The sequence below is a fragment of the Aricia agestis genome, chromosome 2 (genome assembly GCF_905147365.1).
Source record: "Aricia agestis chromosome 2, ilAriAges1.1, whole genome shotgun sequence".
Lineage (NCBI taxonomy): Eukaryota > Metazoa > Arthropoda > Insecta > Lepidoptera > Lycaenidae > Aricia > Aricia agestis.
Genome location: NC_056407.1, coordinates 21,383,936 through 21,403,471, shown reverse-complemented (window position 1 = coordinate 21,403,471; position 19,536 = coordinate 21,383,936). Strand labels below are relative to the sequence as shown.

Below are 19,536 nucleotides of genomic sequence, written 5' to 3'. Positions count from 1 at the left end.
TACTGTGAAAGTAACAGCGCTGAAGCAGCATTTTTTTTCGTGATTTGTATGGGCAAGCGTCATGAATTTTTCCATACAAAAGTAGAAAAAAAAGTTACTCTTTTAGTGGTGATATTTTACAGCGAACTCGATATAGGGTACTCATACATACCCTAAGGCAGTTTTTTTATACTCTGTATATCTCATTGCCGTTGAATGTAAAAGACGCGATCTGTCCCCCAAATCCATGGTGATGTGCCAGTAAAGTAAAAATCTCACACGTAGCTCCATGCATGTAATCTGGCGCGGTCTAAACAAAAAATGATTATACTCTGTAAAATAAACTGACGAATTAAAATTTTCGAGGATATCCCTCTATTTGGATTATTATTTGTGCATTTTGGATCCGCTCAGATCAATTTAGGTCCATACTCATGTAATAGATTTAGGTTAAATCTATATTATAGTGATATGATTTGTTTATCTTCTGATATATGGGCTGTATGGGTGATTATAATAGTGCGCTGGTCTTAAATTGATCTTTGGGATGCTGTATATGTTGGAAAAATGCAAGAGTTATTACTTTAAAATGGCCCGTGAAGAAACTCCTAGATTCGCTTTTGGATCAATACATTGTATTGTGTATGTGTATTAATAAATCTACTCAGAAATACATTTTTGTTTTTCTGATGGGTAGATCTTTTGCATTTTAATTCTTATAGTAATGACTCGTGCGATTTCGGTTGTGAATATAAGTCAAGTATGCTGCTTAAGATATTCTAAAGAAGAATAATTCTAAAATCATTACTAGTTGTTATTTAACCAGAATCAAATATCTATAATTTAGTTGTTGTCTGATTAGTTATAGATCTGAGCTAGGTATTCACTGGTTTTAGTATATTATAGTTTATTCATTGAATAAACAGATAAATGGTCCTTAAGTCACGTGTTTATGTAGAATTATCCCTAACACCTTTGTAATTATTGTATAGAAATGTATAAAAACATGTCCATAAACTGAGTGATAACTTGCGCCTACAAACTGAGTGATAACTTGTCTGCGGCCTCTTCTAGCTCTTATCTACTGAAATGATCATCAAAGTTATGTCAACAAAAACCACACAAATGGTTTTGATTTTAGAATATCTATTTTGAACATAGAAACCCTATCAAAATAACGTGCCTGAACTAAATGGAGTTGTTCTTATTTTATGCCAATTTTTTAAAGAATTAGTGTTAAGTTTATAGTGTTTGGTCTGACCAGGCTTACATTATACATAATCTTAGGTCATAAATATGCAATAAATTATTATATTTACTATACAAAATGAATTATTTTGTTTTATTTCAATGGTATTTTTTACATTTGTAAGTATACGGAGAATAGAACCTATGAAGATTGCTTCTTTTCCTTTATTTCCAAATGCCATGATGATGAGCTGCGTAATATTTTTATGCAAGATGGACACAGCAACTATACTCAACCTGCGGCCGACGGGCCGTACGCGGCCTTCCGGGGCATTGTCAGTGGCCCGCGTGAAGTTATTGATATGAAATTCACCCCCACCGGTAAAATAGTGTGAAGTCGTATTGAAAGCCGTAAAATTTTTTTTCACTTTTAAATCGCTCATTTTGAAAAACATTTTTAACCCTTAACATTTTGGTTGCGGCCCGCGACATCAAAACGTGTTTGTGGCCTATATGAAAAAAAGGTTGAGCACTACTGCTGTAAAGAGAGCAAGAAGTTTCAATATTTAAATAAAGATTGAACAAAAAAGTAAAAACACTTTTATGTTAATGACTAGCTGGCCCGGCAAATGTTGTTTTGTCATATATTTTTTTTTTGTATGAAAAATAGATGTTGGCCGATTCTCAGACCTACTCAATATGCTCACAAAATTTCATGAGAATCGGTCAAGCCGTTTCGGAGGAGTATGACAACGAAAACTGTGACACGAGAATTTTATATGTTAATGATAAAACTATATAATAAATATATATAAAACTCAAAGGTGACTGACTGATTGACATAGTGATCTATCAACGCACAGCCCAAACCACTAGACGGATCGGGCTGAAATTTGGCATGCAGGTAGATATTATGACGTAGGCAGCTAAGAAAGGATTTTGATAAATTTCAACCCCAAGGGGTTCAAATAGGGGGTGAAAGTTTGTATATAATAATACTTCTTAACGCGAGTGAAGCCGCGGGCAAAAGCTCGTATTAATAAAAACTGAGACTTACGCTAACGGCTAACGGTCTATACAATTTCTACGGGTTTCTGAGCAGAAATTGTCGGAACTCGGGTCTCGCCGTCTTGGAGCACATCCAAACACTTGTAGAAAATATCTTTGCAGCAACAAAACATTGTTAAAAAAATTATTGTCAATGTCACATGGGAGCAAATGTCAAATTGACATTTGACGTTTCACTAGAGTTGTTTGTAGCTTGCAGGACTACTTTTCGCGTACTGTTTTTGTGTAATATTTCGTCTCATTTATGTTATTTTGTACACAATAAAAGAAAACATACACACCAAAGTATTGAATATATTTATATCTACAGTTATACACAGTGTATTTTTTATATTTGTAAATAACTGCCATGTCAAAGTGTACGAGTGCTAAGTTTTGAGTATGTCTAACGTATCTTCATCAAGTTCCAAAATACATTCAAAGAAAGTAAATAGCAGTCGCGAGAGGGATAAAAATAAATCTTTAGCGTCGGAGTCAGGTGGTTCCAGTCAGTGTGATACACCGCCATTAATAGAAAAGGTCAGGTTCACTCAAAACAAAGTTGTGCTGAACAATTTAATTTATTATAGTCCACATTCAAACAAGTTGTAACCTTCGTTTTCATTTTTATTATGAACATTAATTCAGGAATGTGTTAATATAATATTCGTTAACATAACACTTACTATAATTAGTATTTTTTTTATATCACAGCTTCTGTTAATTTTTTTTAGGATGGAGCGCAAGGCAAATTTGCCGGTATTGGCGCAGATTCTATTCTGTGCATGGCAGAGCAAATTGGTGTTGAGCTTAATTCAGAGGCAGCTACAAATCTTGCTGAAGACATCAGCTATAAACTCCGGCAAACAATCAGTGTATGTATTATGAATTTTCATGTCTTTGTACCTCATGCAAGTCATCATTATTGGCATAATGTGGAAGATTATTCTACCTTTTGTTTCAGGAAAACATACATTCATAAGCTTCCATTAACCTTATGTCTATTCTTTGGGAATATTTTTTTATTTTACAAAACTATGACTAAATATTTAATTTTCCTTCAGTTAATATTGAGCAAAAGAGAATCCTTTCGTCAGAAAAATACAGTATCACCTAATAAAACTTTGCTTGAAGTTTTATTAAAAAAAAGTAAAATAAAAAAAAAAACTTTCCAGACCATTGCACTGCACAGTGAGCTGATGAAGAAATCCAGTATTGACAGTTGGGACGTCAATACTGTACTGACACTGTCCGACACCAGCCCTGTCGTCGGAGCTTGCAGCTCACGATATGTACCTATAGGAGAAGAAAAATTATGTTGTGAATTGGTATGTGCTTACAACATTATTATGAGAGGATGCTTGACTGCAGTATGTATTTTGTACACACATGGGCACTAATAAACAATTTTTGTATTTGGTCCAGTATTTAGTTTAGTTGCGGACCATGCCCTAAATATGTATAAACTTTAAATCTGTGTGTTTAATATGTAAAGCATATTCAAAATACTGATTTCAAGTCTTTATTAACATCATTTTATCTGTCAATGGATTATAAGCTGATAAGATGATTGAAGACTGCATATTCATAAGTGATAACAGAATGCACATCCACATGCAATATTTTCTCAATTCAATAAATCTTTATATATAAATAAATCCTATTTAATACACACTTAAAAGTATAGAATGTTTTGTATATTCCTTACATCTCAATACACAAAATAAGGAGATTATCAATCCATAAAAAGAACAGATGAAATAAAAAGAAACTATTATTGTCAAAATATACAAAAAATGTTCTTTATGGAATTTGAAGTTTCTTTAATTGCTGTTTACAGGAAACCCTTGTAAATATATCGGAGCTCTCTCTCACCTCACAAACGTATGTGTACACAACACTACCCACCGTGTCTGTGGAGTGGATCACAGACGACAGAAGTTTAGGCAGCAATAGCAATATAAGTCCATATCTTCACAATTATTACACTAAGGTTGCTAGAGGTACGTATTTATTGCTAAGAGCTTGGTCACATTATTCTGTGCTGTTGCGGAATTTCGATATATTAATATACCGAAATTCAAGGCTTTCAATTCCCACTTCATCTTGTGTCTTTCTGTCAAACATCAGCATCTAAGGCTGCGTTTCCACCACAGCGGAGATGTGTTGCGAGGAATGTGTTTTTGAGAACCAATAGCATTGCGCTAAGCGATGTCATGGCAAAGTCATGTCAATGAAGCGATTCTATTGGTTTTCAAAAACACATTCCTCGCAACACAGCTCCGCTCACCTCTGGTGGAAAGGCAGCCTAAAGGTGGCTTTCCGATCCTCGTGGCACTCGACCATGACCGACAAAAATTAATACACATAATATTATTAATTTTTGTCGGTCATGGTCGAGTGCCATGAGGAAGGAGGAAGAGGATCGGAAAGCAACCTTGACTGCGCAAATCGCAACGCATTGATGTGGCATATCACAATTTATGATTCATGTAAAACGTCAGAAATGAACTGCAACGTATTGAAGCTTACAAATCTTTTTTCAATGTACCATCGAGGAAATTGATTCCTAGGCAGTTGACAGACCAACGTCCTTTGGTCACATCATGTCAATTTGTGATATGTCGGCTGAGTTTGACGTAACGCGACCAAATTACTTAGGTCCCACATCTGCCTAGGAATCAACTTCTCTGATAGTATTCACTACATTATGGTACAAAAATGCGCGCTTCTAAGGGCCAACGCTAAAACACGCGCGGGCGCACGCTTGCGTATGTATAAATGAAAAATAGTATGGGCAGCGTCGTCGCCCGCGTCCGCGCCCCGACACCCGCGTCCGCGCTCCGTCGCCCGCGCCTGCGCTGCCCATACTATTTAATATTTTTCATTTATACATACACGAGCGTGCGCCTGCGCGAGTTTTAGCGCTGGCCCTAAAGATATAATTTTGTTGCAGCAATATTAAATTTAAGGAAAAAGCCGAAGCAGCTAGCGGTGGCCGATCTCACAACGAACACGCACATTGGGCCCATATTCCCCAACCTCTTCAACCTGGCCGTGCTGGTGCTCAACGAGGACAACCTCAACGCTCTCAATGTTCCTGCGAAGAAACCCCTCCAGTCCAACGTGTTGGATATGGTGGACGCGCTGTGCTCCAACCCCTGTAGCTTAGATACTAATATACAACAGCAGGTAAGTAATTTAGTCTTAGGGCCTGCTACTTTCACAGTGAAATCTCTACAGGGAACACGTACACACCCTAAAGTATTATCACTTGTTTTTGTTACACCCTGTATATTCGATTATAGTGCAGGAAACTTTTACAATTTAAACATAGTAACTTGTGTTTATTTCTGTGTAGTTTGTGCGTTTCTTTGTATGAAATTGGTTTATTTGCTATGTTTGTATAGTTTTTATATACTTTTTGTATTTAAATACCTTATTCAAATACATATTTCATTGGCCTTTCTTAATTGTTAATTTTTATAAGACTTATAACGATTTTGTTACAGCGGTTAAATCAGTATCATGAATAAAATTCCTCTATGATCAGTAAACAGTGTAGATACGCGACGAAAAATCTTACGTGTGCGTCACCGCTCGCTTGTGAGTCCCTACTGATTGGCCACCCGCGGGTGGTACTTACAGTTCGATACCTATTCTCGCGAGTGAGACAGGCCTGGTTTTGGCCCACAAGCCAATTTAGTCGACAATTTTATAAGACTGCTGCGCGCAGTAATAGGATCGTCGCAAGTCACTGCTAATACGACATCGAAACAGGATTGTATTACAAATAATTATGTGGTAATATGGTATTAGACCGTTTTCAAAATTAACATGTAATAAATACCAGCTGCAACAAAACCTAAACTTCCTAAGAACTATTAAAATTCGATAAGGAACTGTTGGTTACTAATACACATACAAATCTATCACATGATTAAATCAATCGTCGAAAACTTTTCCTTTTATTATTATAACATCTATATTTGTTGTATTTTCAGTTTCAAAGGCTGTTTCCGGTGATGGTGTCGAACATCCTGGGTAACGGTCAACTAGCGGACAAGATGGTCACAATACTCACCAAGATAACGCGCACCTGGCCCTCTTTTATCGCTATCGGTGAGTGTAATGATTTATTAGGCTAGGAGAGTATTAATATTGTTTATAGTTTAAATCAGTTAGGGCCTGTTTCACCACTTTCTGATAAAGTTACTAATAAGCTATTCACAACTTTTTTGACAGATTCTCCATACTTGATCTGTCAAGTTAATTGGTAGATAGCCTTATCAGGAAGTGGTGAAACAGGCCCTTAGTGTTATTGGCAAGTTTTTAGAGCCTACCCACTATTGGTAAGTTGTTACAGTTGGATCAAGGTGTCTATATCTATGCCCCTTTACCAATAAAAATAGTATATCAATAACTAGATGACGCCCGCAATTCCGTTGCACCAAAATTCGTTCGTACGCGGGAAATGTTAATTTTTCCAGGATAAAAAGTATACGTCCTTTCCCGCTTATCAAAATATCTCCATAAGAAATTTAAGCAAAATCGGTTCAGAAGTTTGGGCGTGAAGAGGTAACAGACAGACAGACAGACACACTTTTGCATTTATAATATTAGTATGGATACTAGCTAATGCAGCCATGGGCGCCGGCAGGCGGGTGCCAGGTGGTGCATTTGCACCCCTTGGGAATCTCGGGGTCAGCAGGAATCATTGAAATAAAAAGCATTTTGTAACCCTAATCCCTATTGCCATGCCGTACAAAGATAGTTCGTAATGTTTCGGCAAACGGCACTAAATGTATTCTCTTGACGTAAATAGACAGTCACTGTTGTCGTAATAAGTGAAAAGAAAAGAAAGAAAACTATAATCTGCACCTCTTGGAAATTATTTCTACCGGCGCCCATGAATGTAGCATTAACAAAATGCGAAGTTCTATTGGCGCGTGCCGCGTACCCAAAATCAGAAAACTATGGTGTCACGTGATATCTGTTTCGCAACCACGCCCCCTTGTTAATATTTTCGAAATTCAAAAATACTTCTAGCAATATACTCTCAAGAATATCTTTATTGTTTATTAACAAATGTTCAATCGTTATCTACATATTTTTTGCCTTAATCACGAATATACGAAAATTATAACCGCCATTTTTATGCTCATAGAATTTTAATGAATTCCAGGTAAAGGCATCCTATTCGACTACCTCTCACAAGGCACGAAGGAGCGGCTGACTGCTCCGATGTTGCGGTGCGTCGGGGCTTTAGGTCGGCGGGCGTTGTTGCAATGTCTCGGTGATCATCTCGATCATATAGACGAGAGGATACACGCGCCGCGACGCCGCGAGCCGAGAGCCGACCTCAGAGAGACCATACTGGTGAGTTGTTGTAAGAGCGAGATAGAGAACGCGTCTATCGTACTGTGCGAGCGAGATAGATAATGTTCTGTCTGGGAGATCGTCTCAATCATATAGACGAGAGGATACACGCCCCGCGACGCCGTAAGCCGAGAGCCAACCTCAGAGAGACCATACTGGTGAGTTATTCTAAGAGCGAGATAGAGAACGCGTCTATCATACTGTGCGAGCGAGATAGATAATGTTCTGTCTGGAAGATCGTCTCAATCATATTATAGACGAGAGGACACACGCGTCGCGACGCCGCGAGCTGAGAGTGGACCTCAGAGAGACCACACTGGTGAGTTGTTGTAAGAGCGAGATAGAGAACGCGTCTGTGACAAGTCTTGCACACAAGGCAGTAGGCACTCATGCATACAAGTTGTAACTTGTATGCATGAGTGCCTACGAATAATAAAAACTAAGGAAACGTAACTCACATACTTCAACCATTTGGAATTTGGTTCGCGTAAAATGACAATAGCTACGAAACATCTCTTTACGAAATAAAGCCGTTGATTACAAAAAATTCTTGCATGTATTCGGGTCTCTTTTTGTAGCTCGCGGAACAAATTTTTTGATACAGTTACTCTTTCTTAGTTTTTGTTAGGGTTCCGTACCCAAAGGGTTACTAACGGCCGTTCCCAATATTTGATCTATCTCTGGTTTTGCCCTACTAGAGATAGAGGAATAGCTCTCATTAGACATTAGAGACATATATTTTATGTCAATTCAATATTAGCTGCAATCGGTCGTATGTCAAACCAGAGATAGATTGAATATTAGGAACGACCATAAGACTTCGTTGTCTGTCCGTCTGTCTGTCTCCAGACTGTATCTCAAGAACCGCTACAGCTAAACTTCTGAAATTTTCACAGATTGTGTATATCAATTGCCGCTATAACAAAAAATACTGAAAATAAAATAAATATTTAAGGGGGACTCACATACAACAAACACAATTTGTAGCCTATTTTTGCTCTTGTATGGGTACGGAACCCTTCGTGCGCGAGTCCGACTCGCACTTGGCCTATTTTTGTTATTCGTAGATATTAGTGTAATGTGCATATAAGTTTACTCATGCCCGTGTACAGGACATATCAACGTGTCTACTACGGTCGGAGCCGACGACGTACCTGGAGGACTACGTGACCACGGACAGCACGCTCTACGAGATGCTGGGGGACTCTATCGCGCCGCGGCGGACGATATTCCCCACTAGTGGTAAATATTACTACTTACACAATTGTTTCGTCGACGTTTGATTCAAATGGCGTCCATTATTGACTTTAACCCTACGAATAATAAAAATTAAGGGAAAGTAACTCCGTCAAAAAACATGCTCCACAATACTTGTCAAAATGTGTACCTTAGGTACACATTTCAATATATTTGCAATATTTAGGTGACCTTGAGCGGTACTAGGCTGACGTTACATGACAGATCAAAAGGAACCAAATTTAAAACGGTAATAGTATGGGAGTTACGATTCCTTAGTTTTTATTATTCGTAGCTGTAACCAGAGATTTGACAGTTCATTTGACATTTTGTTACAGTCACAGTTATAGTTAAAAGTAAGTTGGTGCAACCCACCCTTATTGTAGCAAATTATTTTTAGTGTCTAAACACACTAGGCCGAAAATACACGGCCGAAATTATGCATGATTAGTGATTACGCCTGCAATGTAATTTAAATTACCGATGACACCCCATGCCGAAATTACGTCGCGTTATATTGTATGCGTAGCGCATTGCTGACGTAATCATGCCAAACTTCGGCCGCGTGTTTTCGACCTAGTGTGTTTAGACACTTATACGTAAAACGATACAGTGTTTTCTGATTAGTTACTGTCATTGATATGTCTAATAAAGCAGTAACTCAGTAACTAGGCTTGTTCAACCTACACATTCATAGTTATTTTTTTTCTCTGATCTTTATGCCATTGAAATGATTTTAAAACTTCAATTTCAGAACACCAGGTTCCTAGTCGAAGAGAGTCAGAGAACATAGACGAAGACCTACCGTTCCTACCTTTACGACCTATCATCAAGCTGCCGAAGATCAGAGTTATACCTAAGAACAGGAGAAGTAGACCGGTCCCCCGAGAGACCATCTTCGAGACAACGAATCTTAGAACTCGCTGTATATATTTTAACGTTAAGAGTTTTCGGAATCGTGACGTCAGAAGCCAAGTGCGAACTCAGTGCAGTGCTGTGAGTCAAGTCGACGGTGTGTCAGTGGCTTGTGGACTGCTACATAGGTTTAGATATAGACTGAACAAACCCGCCCCCTTTCCAATATACGGGGCGCTCACTCTGTAGCAAATAAAATTGTAATTTATTAACCTGTGATCTTATTGGGTCTAACGATCCTAGGCTTGTATTTTTTTTACAGTTTTAGTTTTTAAATATAAAACTCAGTATTTTTAGTGTTTCTTCTTTTTTTACTTTTTTTTTAAACCTTAAGGGCCAAATGTAATGCTGTATCCAAACATGCCGCCGGTTTCGGTGGCAAGATAATCTGAAAGCCGGCGGCAAACCCGACGGTATAAGCCGGCGGCATGTGTGGATGCGCCATTAAACACGGGCGGATGCGGGCGTGGGCGTGGGCGCACGCGTCTGAAGACCGCCGCGGGCCACGAGCGGGCACCCGTCGCGTGTGCCCATCTCATTTAGCGCTGCTAGTATAATTTTTATCTCGAGCGTGTACAGTTAGATTACCATGGATTATTAACTAATTTACTATTTGGCAAAAAGACGTCAACGGAAACAACGTCGATTGCGAAAAACGTGCGCCCGCGCCTTTGTCAGCAATCCGTCGCGCGTGTGACAGTCCGTCGCACGCGCCTGCGCTGCCCATACTAGTTTTCATTATACACACGCGAGCGTGTGCCCACGCGAGTTGGTCCTAAATATACTTACTAAAGGGAAGGGAAGGAAACTAAAGGAAGGGAATGTGCAGGAATAAGGCTACGTTTCCACCAGAGATGTGTTGCGAGGAATGTGTTTTTGAGAACCAAAGGGCATTGGGTAACTTTGTATGGACCTGTGGCGTCATTTTTTTTTCAGCGGTCAGGGATAAAACCATAACTATTTTATAGCACTACATTAGAGAAACATATATTAGTAATAAAAACTGTTCGAAGTAATATCGGAGCTGAGCTACGATTATTTTAGTATATTTATTTTTGCATCTTATGTTTACAAATTTAATAGTAATTAACATTACTTTATGAAGCTATCCTTAACAAACAGGCGTAGAAAGGGTATATTAATCTGTTGGATATATATTTCTCACTAACTATTGCCCACGACTTCGTCCGCGTCAAATATGAATAATTTTTTCATACATATTTTCACACTGGGTTTAACTCTCGTCCGACTAAAATATAGCCAGACTTGAGACTATATTTTACTAGGCAGTGGTTTTCAAAGGGCCGGATGCAATATTAGGCAATTATAATTATTGTTCTTGTGTATTAATGTGTTGTGGGTAAAATGACTCTAGGGTGTTGTTCCCATAATATAATGTCAATTATTTCCACTATTTAGCGAATTTTGCAGTACGCAAAGTAGTATGATGCCCGACGCCACCAGCTTTCGGCAGGATTTTCAGTCCAGCTTTTAATCTACTTCCCGACTCATTATAGATGTATAGCTGCAGGAATGTTTTATAGAATACTAGCTGTCCCGGTGAACTTCGTGTCACTTTAAAACCTTCCCTGGACTTCTACGAATATTTTAAGACTAAAATCAGCCCAATCCGTTCAGCCGTTTTCGAGTTTTAGTGCGACTAACACATTTGAAAATCCATTTTTATATATAAGATATACTTATGAGAAGATTAACTATTTACTTACACAAAAATATGAAAAATCAAAACGGCCCTCTTTAAGAAATTCGAGAAAAAATGGATTTGCATTTTTTTGCATAAGCAAAATAAATAGTTAAAAAACTCACGCGGCGCGTAGATTGTATGTTAAATGGTTAAGTCTTCTCTAAAATGTAAGAATAACTAAAATTAAAAATAAATGATGAGATGAATAATTAATTGTTATTGTATCTATATCTACAGGTTGTAACATAAGTGATAATACTTTAGTTAGGGTATACCGTATACATTATATTGTGTCCCTTGTATAAAGTTCACTCTGAAAAGAGCAGGGCTGAAAGACCAAAAAAATTTTTTTGTGATTTGCGCGCCCTGGCGTAAAGAGTTTCCCCATACAAAAGTGAAAAAAAAATCTCTTTCAGCGCTACTACTTTCACAGTAAACTCTAATACTCAGTACACACCCTAAAGTATTATCACTTAGTGTTGTTATCCTGTATACTAATATTATTAAGTTGAAGTATTTGTGTGTTTGAAAGTGCTAATCTCAGAGGAAAAATATTTTTGTGTTGGATAGGCCATTTATCAAGGAAGCCTTTAAGCTAATAAATAACGCCGTTTTATTGTATTTTCCTGAATATTCATGTTAAGATTGAATTTACGTTTAGTAGAAAATACGAACTTAAAATGCCTAATATCTCGGCTCCGATATAGTTTAGCCATATGTCCCCCATATTAAAGTTTACTCCCCTTGATATGTTCTTTCATAATATGCCGGTTTGGTGAGTGGCCGCGAGATTTGAAAATGACGCCAATATTACCCAAACCCCTTTATACAATCGCTTCAATGACGTGAGCTTGCCGTGACATCTCTCAGCGCAGCGATGCTATTGGATCTTAAAAACACATTCCTCGCAATACATCTCTGGTGGAAACGCCGGTAGCCTAATGGCGGGGTCTGCCATTGGATGTCAAGACGTAAACAACAGAGTCCAGGTTGCCAATCCAATGTTTAAAGCGTGGCCAAAATTTGAGCTAACAAAAATGATGGTAACCATTTTGTGTCACTTGAGACACGTCATCCACGCGCCAAAACATATTATCTTAGCTGGTCTATAACAGAATACACAACCTGCGGGTCCCCGGGACTTTATCAGTGGCCCGCTTGAAGTCAAACCATAATTTAAAAATTTACGTCCACCGACAATAGTCGTCGTGAAATCGTGAAAAATTTTTAACTTTTAAATAGCTAATTTTGAAGAACGAAATATTTTTAGCCCTAAAAAGTTTTTGTTGTGGCCCGCGACACCAAGACCAAAACGTGTTTGTGGTCCGTATAAAAAAAGTTTGAGTACCACTGGTCTATAACCTTACGAGGATTTTACTACATTTCATTTTTACATAATGCCATAATTTACAATAATAAGTACCTACTTATTAAATATTTTATTACAATTGCAATTTTTACGTACTTAAATTAATTACCTTTTACTTAATTATAAGCTGTATTTACAAGTAGTCCCCATTTACCTACGGACGATTCAAAAACCATTTTATCGCTAACAATATTCGGTCTTGGGTTCGATCTTCAATCGATGAAGCTGCATAAAGATACGAATTAAAAGGGCCCCAAAAAAGTATTTCGTAAAAAGTAGTACTTAGGTAATTCTTATGCTTACAAATTGGTATTAAAAGTAAATAAAAATTGAAAAGCCAGTAAGCTCTGAAACTTATTTCTCACCGTACAGTTTGAGCATTACTGTCCGCTCATTTGCATGCACGATATGACCTTGGCATATTACAATGATTTCAATAACAATTGACGTTTTAGCTGTTGGCGCCTACCTGGCCGACGCCGCGGCGCGACAACCACGTGGTTATCATAAACGTATGAGAAAATTTATCACAGAATGGTATTAGCATAGCATAAATAAGTAGATGTTGGATACTTCGATGCGCCAAAATATATGTTTTGACGGCCTCTGTGGCTCAGTTGGTGGGCTGTTGGTAGCTCAAGCCGCGGGTCGTGGGTTCGAATCCCGCCGACAGAACAAAAAATTTCAAAATTCCTGGGTCATGGATGTGTATTAGATAATAAATATATGTATAATAGAAAAGCATTAAATATATTTCCGTTGTCTGGTACCCGTAACACAAGTCCTTCAGGTACCTACCACGGGGCCAGGAAAATGGTCGGTCGTTTTGAGAAATTATACAGGAAAATATTTTGAGGGATAAATACCACCGTATACCATTTCTAGGAACTCTATCAGAGGAAATGATATCCAAATTTCAAATTTCATCAAATTCGCTTAGCATTTATTATTATTATGGTATATCTATAGCAGTGGTACTCAAACTATTTTTTGAACCCAAAATTTTTAGGGTTAAAAAATAACGTTTTTCAAAATTGGCGGTTAAAATGTGTAAACATTTTCACGATTTTCATGGCGACTATGCAGTATTTTACTGGTAGGCGTGAATTTCTAAATGGTTTGACCTCACGATAAAGTCCCAGGTATATCTACTGGCTGATCTACACAGCAGACTTCATAAATAACCAATAAAAAACGCCGCATATCATCACATTTCTCCTCGTATTTGGTTTAAGAATAAAATATACACTTTGACATTTTTAGGGTTCCGTACCCAAAGGGTAAAAACGGGACCCTATTACTGAGACTTCGATGTCTGTCCGTCTGTCCGTCTGTCTGTCCGTCCGTCCGTCCGTCCGTCTGTCCGTCCGTCCGTCCGTCCGTCCGTCTGTGTGTCTCCAGGCACAATTTGTCAAGAATCGCTATAGCTAGACTACTGAAATTTTCAAAGACTGTGTAGTGTGTATATCTGTTGCCGCTATAACAACAAATACTATAAACAAAATAAAATTAATATTTAAGGGGGCTCCCATACAACAAACTTGATTTTGATGGTCTTTTGTGCTCGATATTAATAATTGCAACAGGTAGGCACTTGATTTTTACACAAAGGCCTTAATTATATGTCTACTTCAATAATTAATAATAACATTAAAATAAAATAAAAATCTAATGGGGGCTCCCATACAAAAAATACAATTTTTGGTCTATTTTTGGTCTATAACGGTACGGAACCCTTCGTGCGCGAGTCCAACTCGCACTTGGCCGATTATTTTCATATAAAATCTGTGAAAACGCTAAATTTGATTCCAGTTAATAAATTTATCTGACGATTGAAAAATCAGCCCTTAGTTAAACTGTCAAGCGAATTTTAACTCCAAGCATGTAACTATGAAATTCAAAATTAGATTGGTTTTGTAATTTACATTGGTTTTGTTTATGATTTTGGTTGTTTTCGATTATTCCAGCGGCCAGCGCCATCGGTAATCGATACTAGCTGGCGCCAGTGCTATTGTGTCTGCAGTCTGCACGCTCCTTAAACGATTATTTTAAACTGAACCCTGTATTGCCAAGGCAGGAGTCAAGGTATTACGAAAATGTTTAGAGTGGGTTGCACCAAATGATAGGCGTGGTTAAAGTTAAAGTTATGGTTATAGTTAAGGCTAATTAAACTTTAAACCTTAACTTTGACCACAGAATTTGACAGAAGACGTTGCTGGTCCGACAAGGCTTTATATGAACGTGGGCGGGGGCGCTACTGGTAAAGGAGAACTGTCAAAAATTGTGTTTTTGTATGATGACAGCGTTAGTTCCTTTTTTCGCCACATGCATTTAAAGTCTTGTCGAGCTCTATGGTTAAGATTAAATATGGCGTCCATTTTTGACTTTAACCAAAGATTTGACAGTTTGCATTTTAGTTAAAGTTAAAGTGACTTTTATAATTAAAGTAAGTTGGTGCAACCCACCCTTAGTGTTTAAGCACACTTAACATCTCTAGGCTCTATGTTGGGCTATCCTTCGATTTCAATTAAGGCCAGCAACGCACCTGCAGCTCTTCTCATGTTGCGAGTGTCCATGGGCGACGGTAGTTGCTTTCCATTAGGTGACCCGTTTGCTCGTTTGCACCGTGATTACCAAGCTGTAGCGTACACACACGTGAGCAATCATATACCTACTCATGGTGGTATATTAATTTGGAATGTATTAGCTGGATTAACTTTTTTGGCTAGTTTTTATACCAAAATTGTAGAGTGCTCCCCTGGTATACCGCTATAATACTGTAATAAGGAATGGCAGCCAAAGCTAAAAGTTAGATTTCAGGTATTTGCAAAGTTCTTACTGTAGTATTTTTATAAAATTTTACAAAGCTCTTGTATTTACCTGTAGCCCTAGCACGGTAACCAGTGGAAATGCGAAAGTATAGACAAACTGTGGAGATATGGTGGAGATAAACTTAAGGTCACCTTAAGTTTATCTCCACTAATCACAAACTGTGGAGATAAACTTAAAGTGCCGTTCCGATCTTTTTTCGTTCCGAAAAATTCAATTCAAATGCCACTTTATGGCAGAATATAGTCCTAAAAATTCAAATAACATCTTACTTTATGATTATGATTATTATATACTACGAGTATAGTCTGTCAATTGTCATAAAGTGGCATTTTAATTGAATTTTTGTCGGTCGCGATTAGCCGCGGTAAAAATCGGAACAGCACCTTAAGTTTATGTCCACAGTTTGTCTATACTTTCGCATTTCTACTTTTCGCCGTGCTAGCACTACTGGCGTCCATATATTGGTGGCCAAAACATGCCAAAACTCTTTAGCTCGTACCGTGCATTCAGAGTTTTTCTACCTCCGAGACTCTATGAGAGTGACCTTTATACTGCTGTCAATAAGGCCCTGAAGGAAAATGTGAATCTGAAGGTTGAGGTTTTAATTTGGTCACGTTATGGTTTATTTCGATATTGTCTGCAAATTCGGCGGCGTGGGGAGCTGATATACGACCTCATTGTTGAAGATGGGTAATGTGATAAATTATTCATATTATGTATGTAATGATGACACCGAAATAAAGCACTTAAATATACCTAAATACGTACCTAAGATACGGTAGAAAGGACGAAAAACTCAATTTGTTTCTAATCTTCAATGACTAAAGGAATAAGAAAAACCACAATAAAATTTTATTTTTATTCCAGTTCATTAATTTCACGAAAAGCCGCATTCAGACACAAACATTAATTACTTAACTTTACTTCTATGTATATATCTATATTCTATAATCAATTATACTTATATATTATGTCGTAGGATTATTTGATAAATCGAATTATCGCGAAGATTCTAGGGATTTCGCGAAAACACGGATAATTAGATAATGCTGTTTATATTTTCAATTTTTCTAAAAAAAGTTAGGTTTTTTGGGAAAACCCGAGTTGGCTTAGTAACATTGCACATTCTTAACGCTGACTGGGTTGATTTTTGCTTACTACCAACTCTTATTCTGATTGGTTACTAACTTTTCCTATCTTTGAGGTATTACACCATAGAATTATAAAGGGTAAGAAATGACAATGAATCTTCATAGGAACTTTACTTTTTATTTAATTTTTTTCTCATCTCAACCATAACCTCAGAATTAGGTTCTGTTGAACTTTCAGCACTAATTTCACTCGTATCAGTCGTTTTGTATTTACAGACACATTTTTAGATTACTTTTCGCACTATTTTTAAGTCCAACTGCAATTTTAAACACATTAAAATATATCAAAAACTGCTAGCCGGCTTACAAAAACAACCACAAACAAAACAACGCGTGACAATGAATTGGCATTTAAAACGTCAAGTCTTCAACCAATCAGAGAAGATTTTGTTGTTGGGCGCTTAAGCCGACCAATCAGTGATTTTTTTCGATAATATTATCTAACGATTCCTTTCTCAATCTTACTAAAGCGACTCGCGTTTTCGCGAAAACACTACTTTTTGTCAGTAAGGTTGAAAAATGGTGATTCCATTGTTTTCGGTGTTTTCCGTGTTTTCGCGAAGTCCCTAGAATTTTTGCGATAATTCGATTTATCAAATCATCCTACGACATATATAAAACTCATCTATCAACGACTGACATGGTGATCTATCAACGCACAGCCCAAACCACTGGACCATCGGGCTGAAATTTGGCATGCAGGTAGATGATATGACGTAGGCATTTTAATCAATTCTACCTCCAAGGGGTTAAAATCGGGGATGAAAGTTTGTATGCAATAATACTGCTTAACGCGAGCGAAGCCGCGGGCAAAAGCTCGTATTATATAAAGATTTTGACAATATTATGAGCCCCATACAATATGACGTGTCAAACTCTTCATTAAATTGAAGTTTAATCTGACTGTAGCGGCTAGAGTAATTTCTGACCCTTGTGAGATAAAGAGACAACTTACGGCTCTAACGGCCGTACTCAGAGACATTTAATGATGATTAAACTTCAATTTGACGACCTCTGTGGCTCAGTGGTGAGCGCGTTGGTAGCTCAAGCCGGGGGTCGCGGGTTCGAATCCCGCCGACGGAACAAAAAGTTTTCAATGTTCCCGGGTCTGGATGTGTATTAAATATGTGTATGATATAATAAAAATCTTAAATATATGTATAGTATAAAAGTATTAAATATATTTCCGTTGTCTGGTACCTGCAACACAAGTCCTTTAGGTACTTAGCACGGGCCAGACTGACGTGGTGAGAAGCGTCCATAGATATTATATTATTATTATTAATTTAATGAAGAGTTTGACGGACGACGTATGGCGCTTATGTCTTTTTTGCCTCTAAGTGAGGCGGTAACATAATATATAGCGTAGTTTGATTCACACATGAAAGAAAAACCTCTCTTTGCTTATAACTCTATATTTTTCGTACTGAGGGTTCATCGCCAAAGTGTTACTGCGAAATGGGACCATGCATCTTGCACCGCAAGTCATTAAATACGGCACTTGGATCGGTTTATGTGTAACATGAACCAATATAAAAATCTATTCGGCGTACTCGTAAATAAGGCTATGATAATTCATAGCCTTATTTACGAGTACGCCGAATATTTTTTTTTAGTTGATCGACTATTACTCAATAACTTATGAAGTCTTCTTAGCCGTGATAGTTTTAAATTCAGCATATTTTCTACTCCCGTGAATTTTTTCACATTTCCAGAAGCAACCGTTTAGCTGGTAGAAGAGGGGAACACTATAAATTATAGAGGAATTTTCCTTATCTTTCTAGCTTCAAAGGATCGTATACATTTTCAACTCAAAATTTTTACGCGTTTTTGGCATTAAGGGTCTTGACGGACGACTTATTTCGAAATTAAACGCGGACGAACAACAATTTATAAGGGTTCTATTATTACTTTGGAGAAAATTACGAACACCGAAGTGGAAAGTGATCCAATGGGAAATCTATACTATGTATAATCATATAGTAATGTATGTCTGGTCTCTGGTATAATTTAGTTTTTTCTCAGAGAAAAATTATTGATTAGCATATTTATAACGTATACAGTGTGTAACAAAAATAAGTGATAATACTTTAGGGTGTGTACGTGTTCCTTGTAGAGAGTTCACGGTGAAAGTAACAGCGCTGAAACATGATTTTTTTTTCACTTTTGTATGGGCAAGGGCCCGAGCGTCACGAGTTTCCCTATACAAAAGTGAAAAAAAAATTTTGGTCTCTCAGCGCTGTTACTTTCACAGTGAACTCTCTACAAGGAACATGCACACATCCTAAAGTATTATCACTTATTTTTGTTACACCCTGTATAATAGCGATGGTACAGCTAAAGTTCAAACGGCGAATCGAGGCACAATCCATACTAATCTATACTTATCTATCATCATCATCATCATATCAGCCTATAGTCGTCCACTGCTGGACATAGGCCTTTCTCAATGAACGCTAAGATGACCGATCTCCTGCTACTCGCATCCAACATGGGCCTGCAACTAAGCGGAGATCGTCGTCCCACCTAGTTGGAGGTCGACCTACACCCCGATTTCCCAGCCTTGGTCTCCATTCCAGAGTAAGTTTACTCCAGCGATCGTCTGTTCTTCAAGCTACGTGACCAGCCCAGTTCCACTTCAGCGTACTGATTCTCTGCACTATGTCGGTGACTTTAGTTCTTTGACGAATTGTTTCATTTCGAAGCTTATCCGCCAAAGAAACTCCGAGCATAGC

General features: G+C 37.7%; 1 protein-coding gene across 1 annotated transcript; it reads left to right on the top strand.

Annotated features, from left to right (window-relative positions):
* Positions 1 to 2,422: 2,422 nt before the first annotated feature.
* LOC121739832 lies at positions 2,423 to 10,024 on the top strand. The gene is made up of 9 exons (XM_042132414.1): positions 2,423 to 2,754; positions 2,949 to 3,089; positions 3,390 to 3,542; positions 4,055 to 4,217; positions 5,171 to 5,406; positions 6,219 to 6,336; positions 7,400 to 7,593; positions 8,706 to 8,835; positions 9,584 to 10,024. The coding sequence occupies exons 1-9, from the start codon at positions 2,617 to 2,619 to the stop codon at positions 9,931 to 9,933; spliced, it is 1,623 nt and encodes a 540-aa protein (XP_041988348.1). The 5' UTR covers positions 2,423 to 2,616; the 3' UTR covers positions 9,934 to 10,024.
* The last annotated feature ends 9,512 nt before the right edge of the window (positions 10,025 to 19,536 follow it).

What these genes read in the sequence shown, in the direction of transcription:
- LOC121739832 (XM_042132414.1), top strand. Translation starts at nt 2,617, where the DNA reads ATGTCTAACGTATCTTCATCAAGTTCCAAAATACATTCAAAGAAAGTA. An exon ending in CACCGCCATTAATAGAAAAG is followed by an intron (nt 2,755 to 2,948) that starts GTCAGGTTCACT and finishes AATTTTTTTTAG; the next exon opens with GATGGAGCGCAAGGCAAATT. An exon ending in GCCCTCTTTTATCGCTATCG is followed by an intron (nt 6,337 to 7,399) that starts GTGAGTGTAATG and finishes AATGAATTCCAG; the next exon opens with GTAAAGGCATCCTATTCGAC.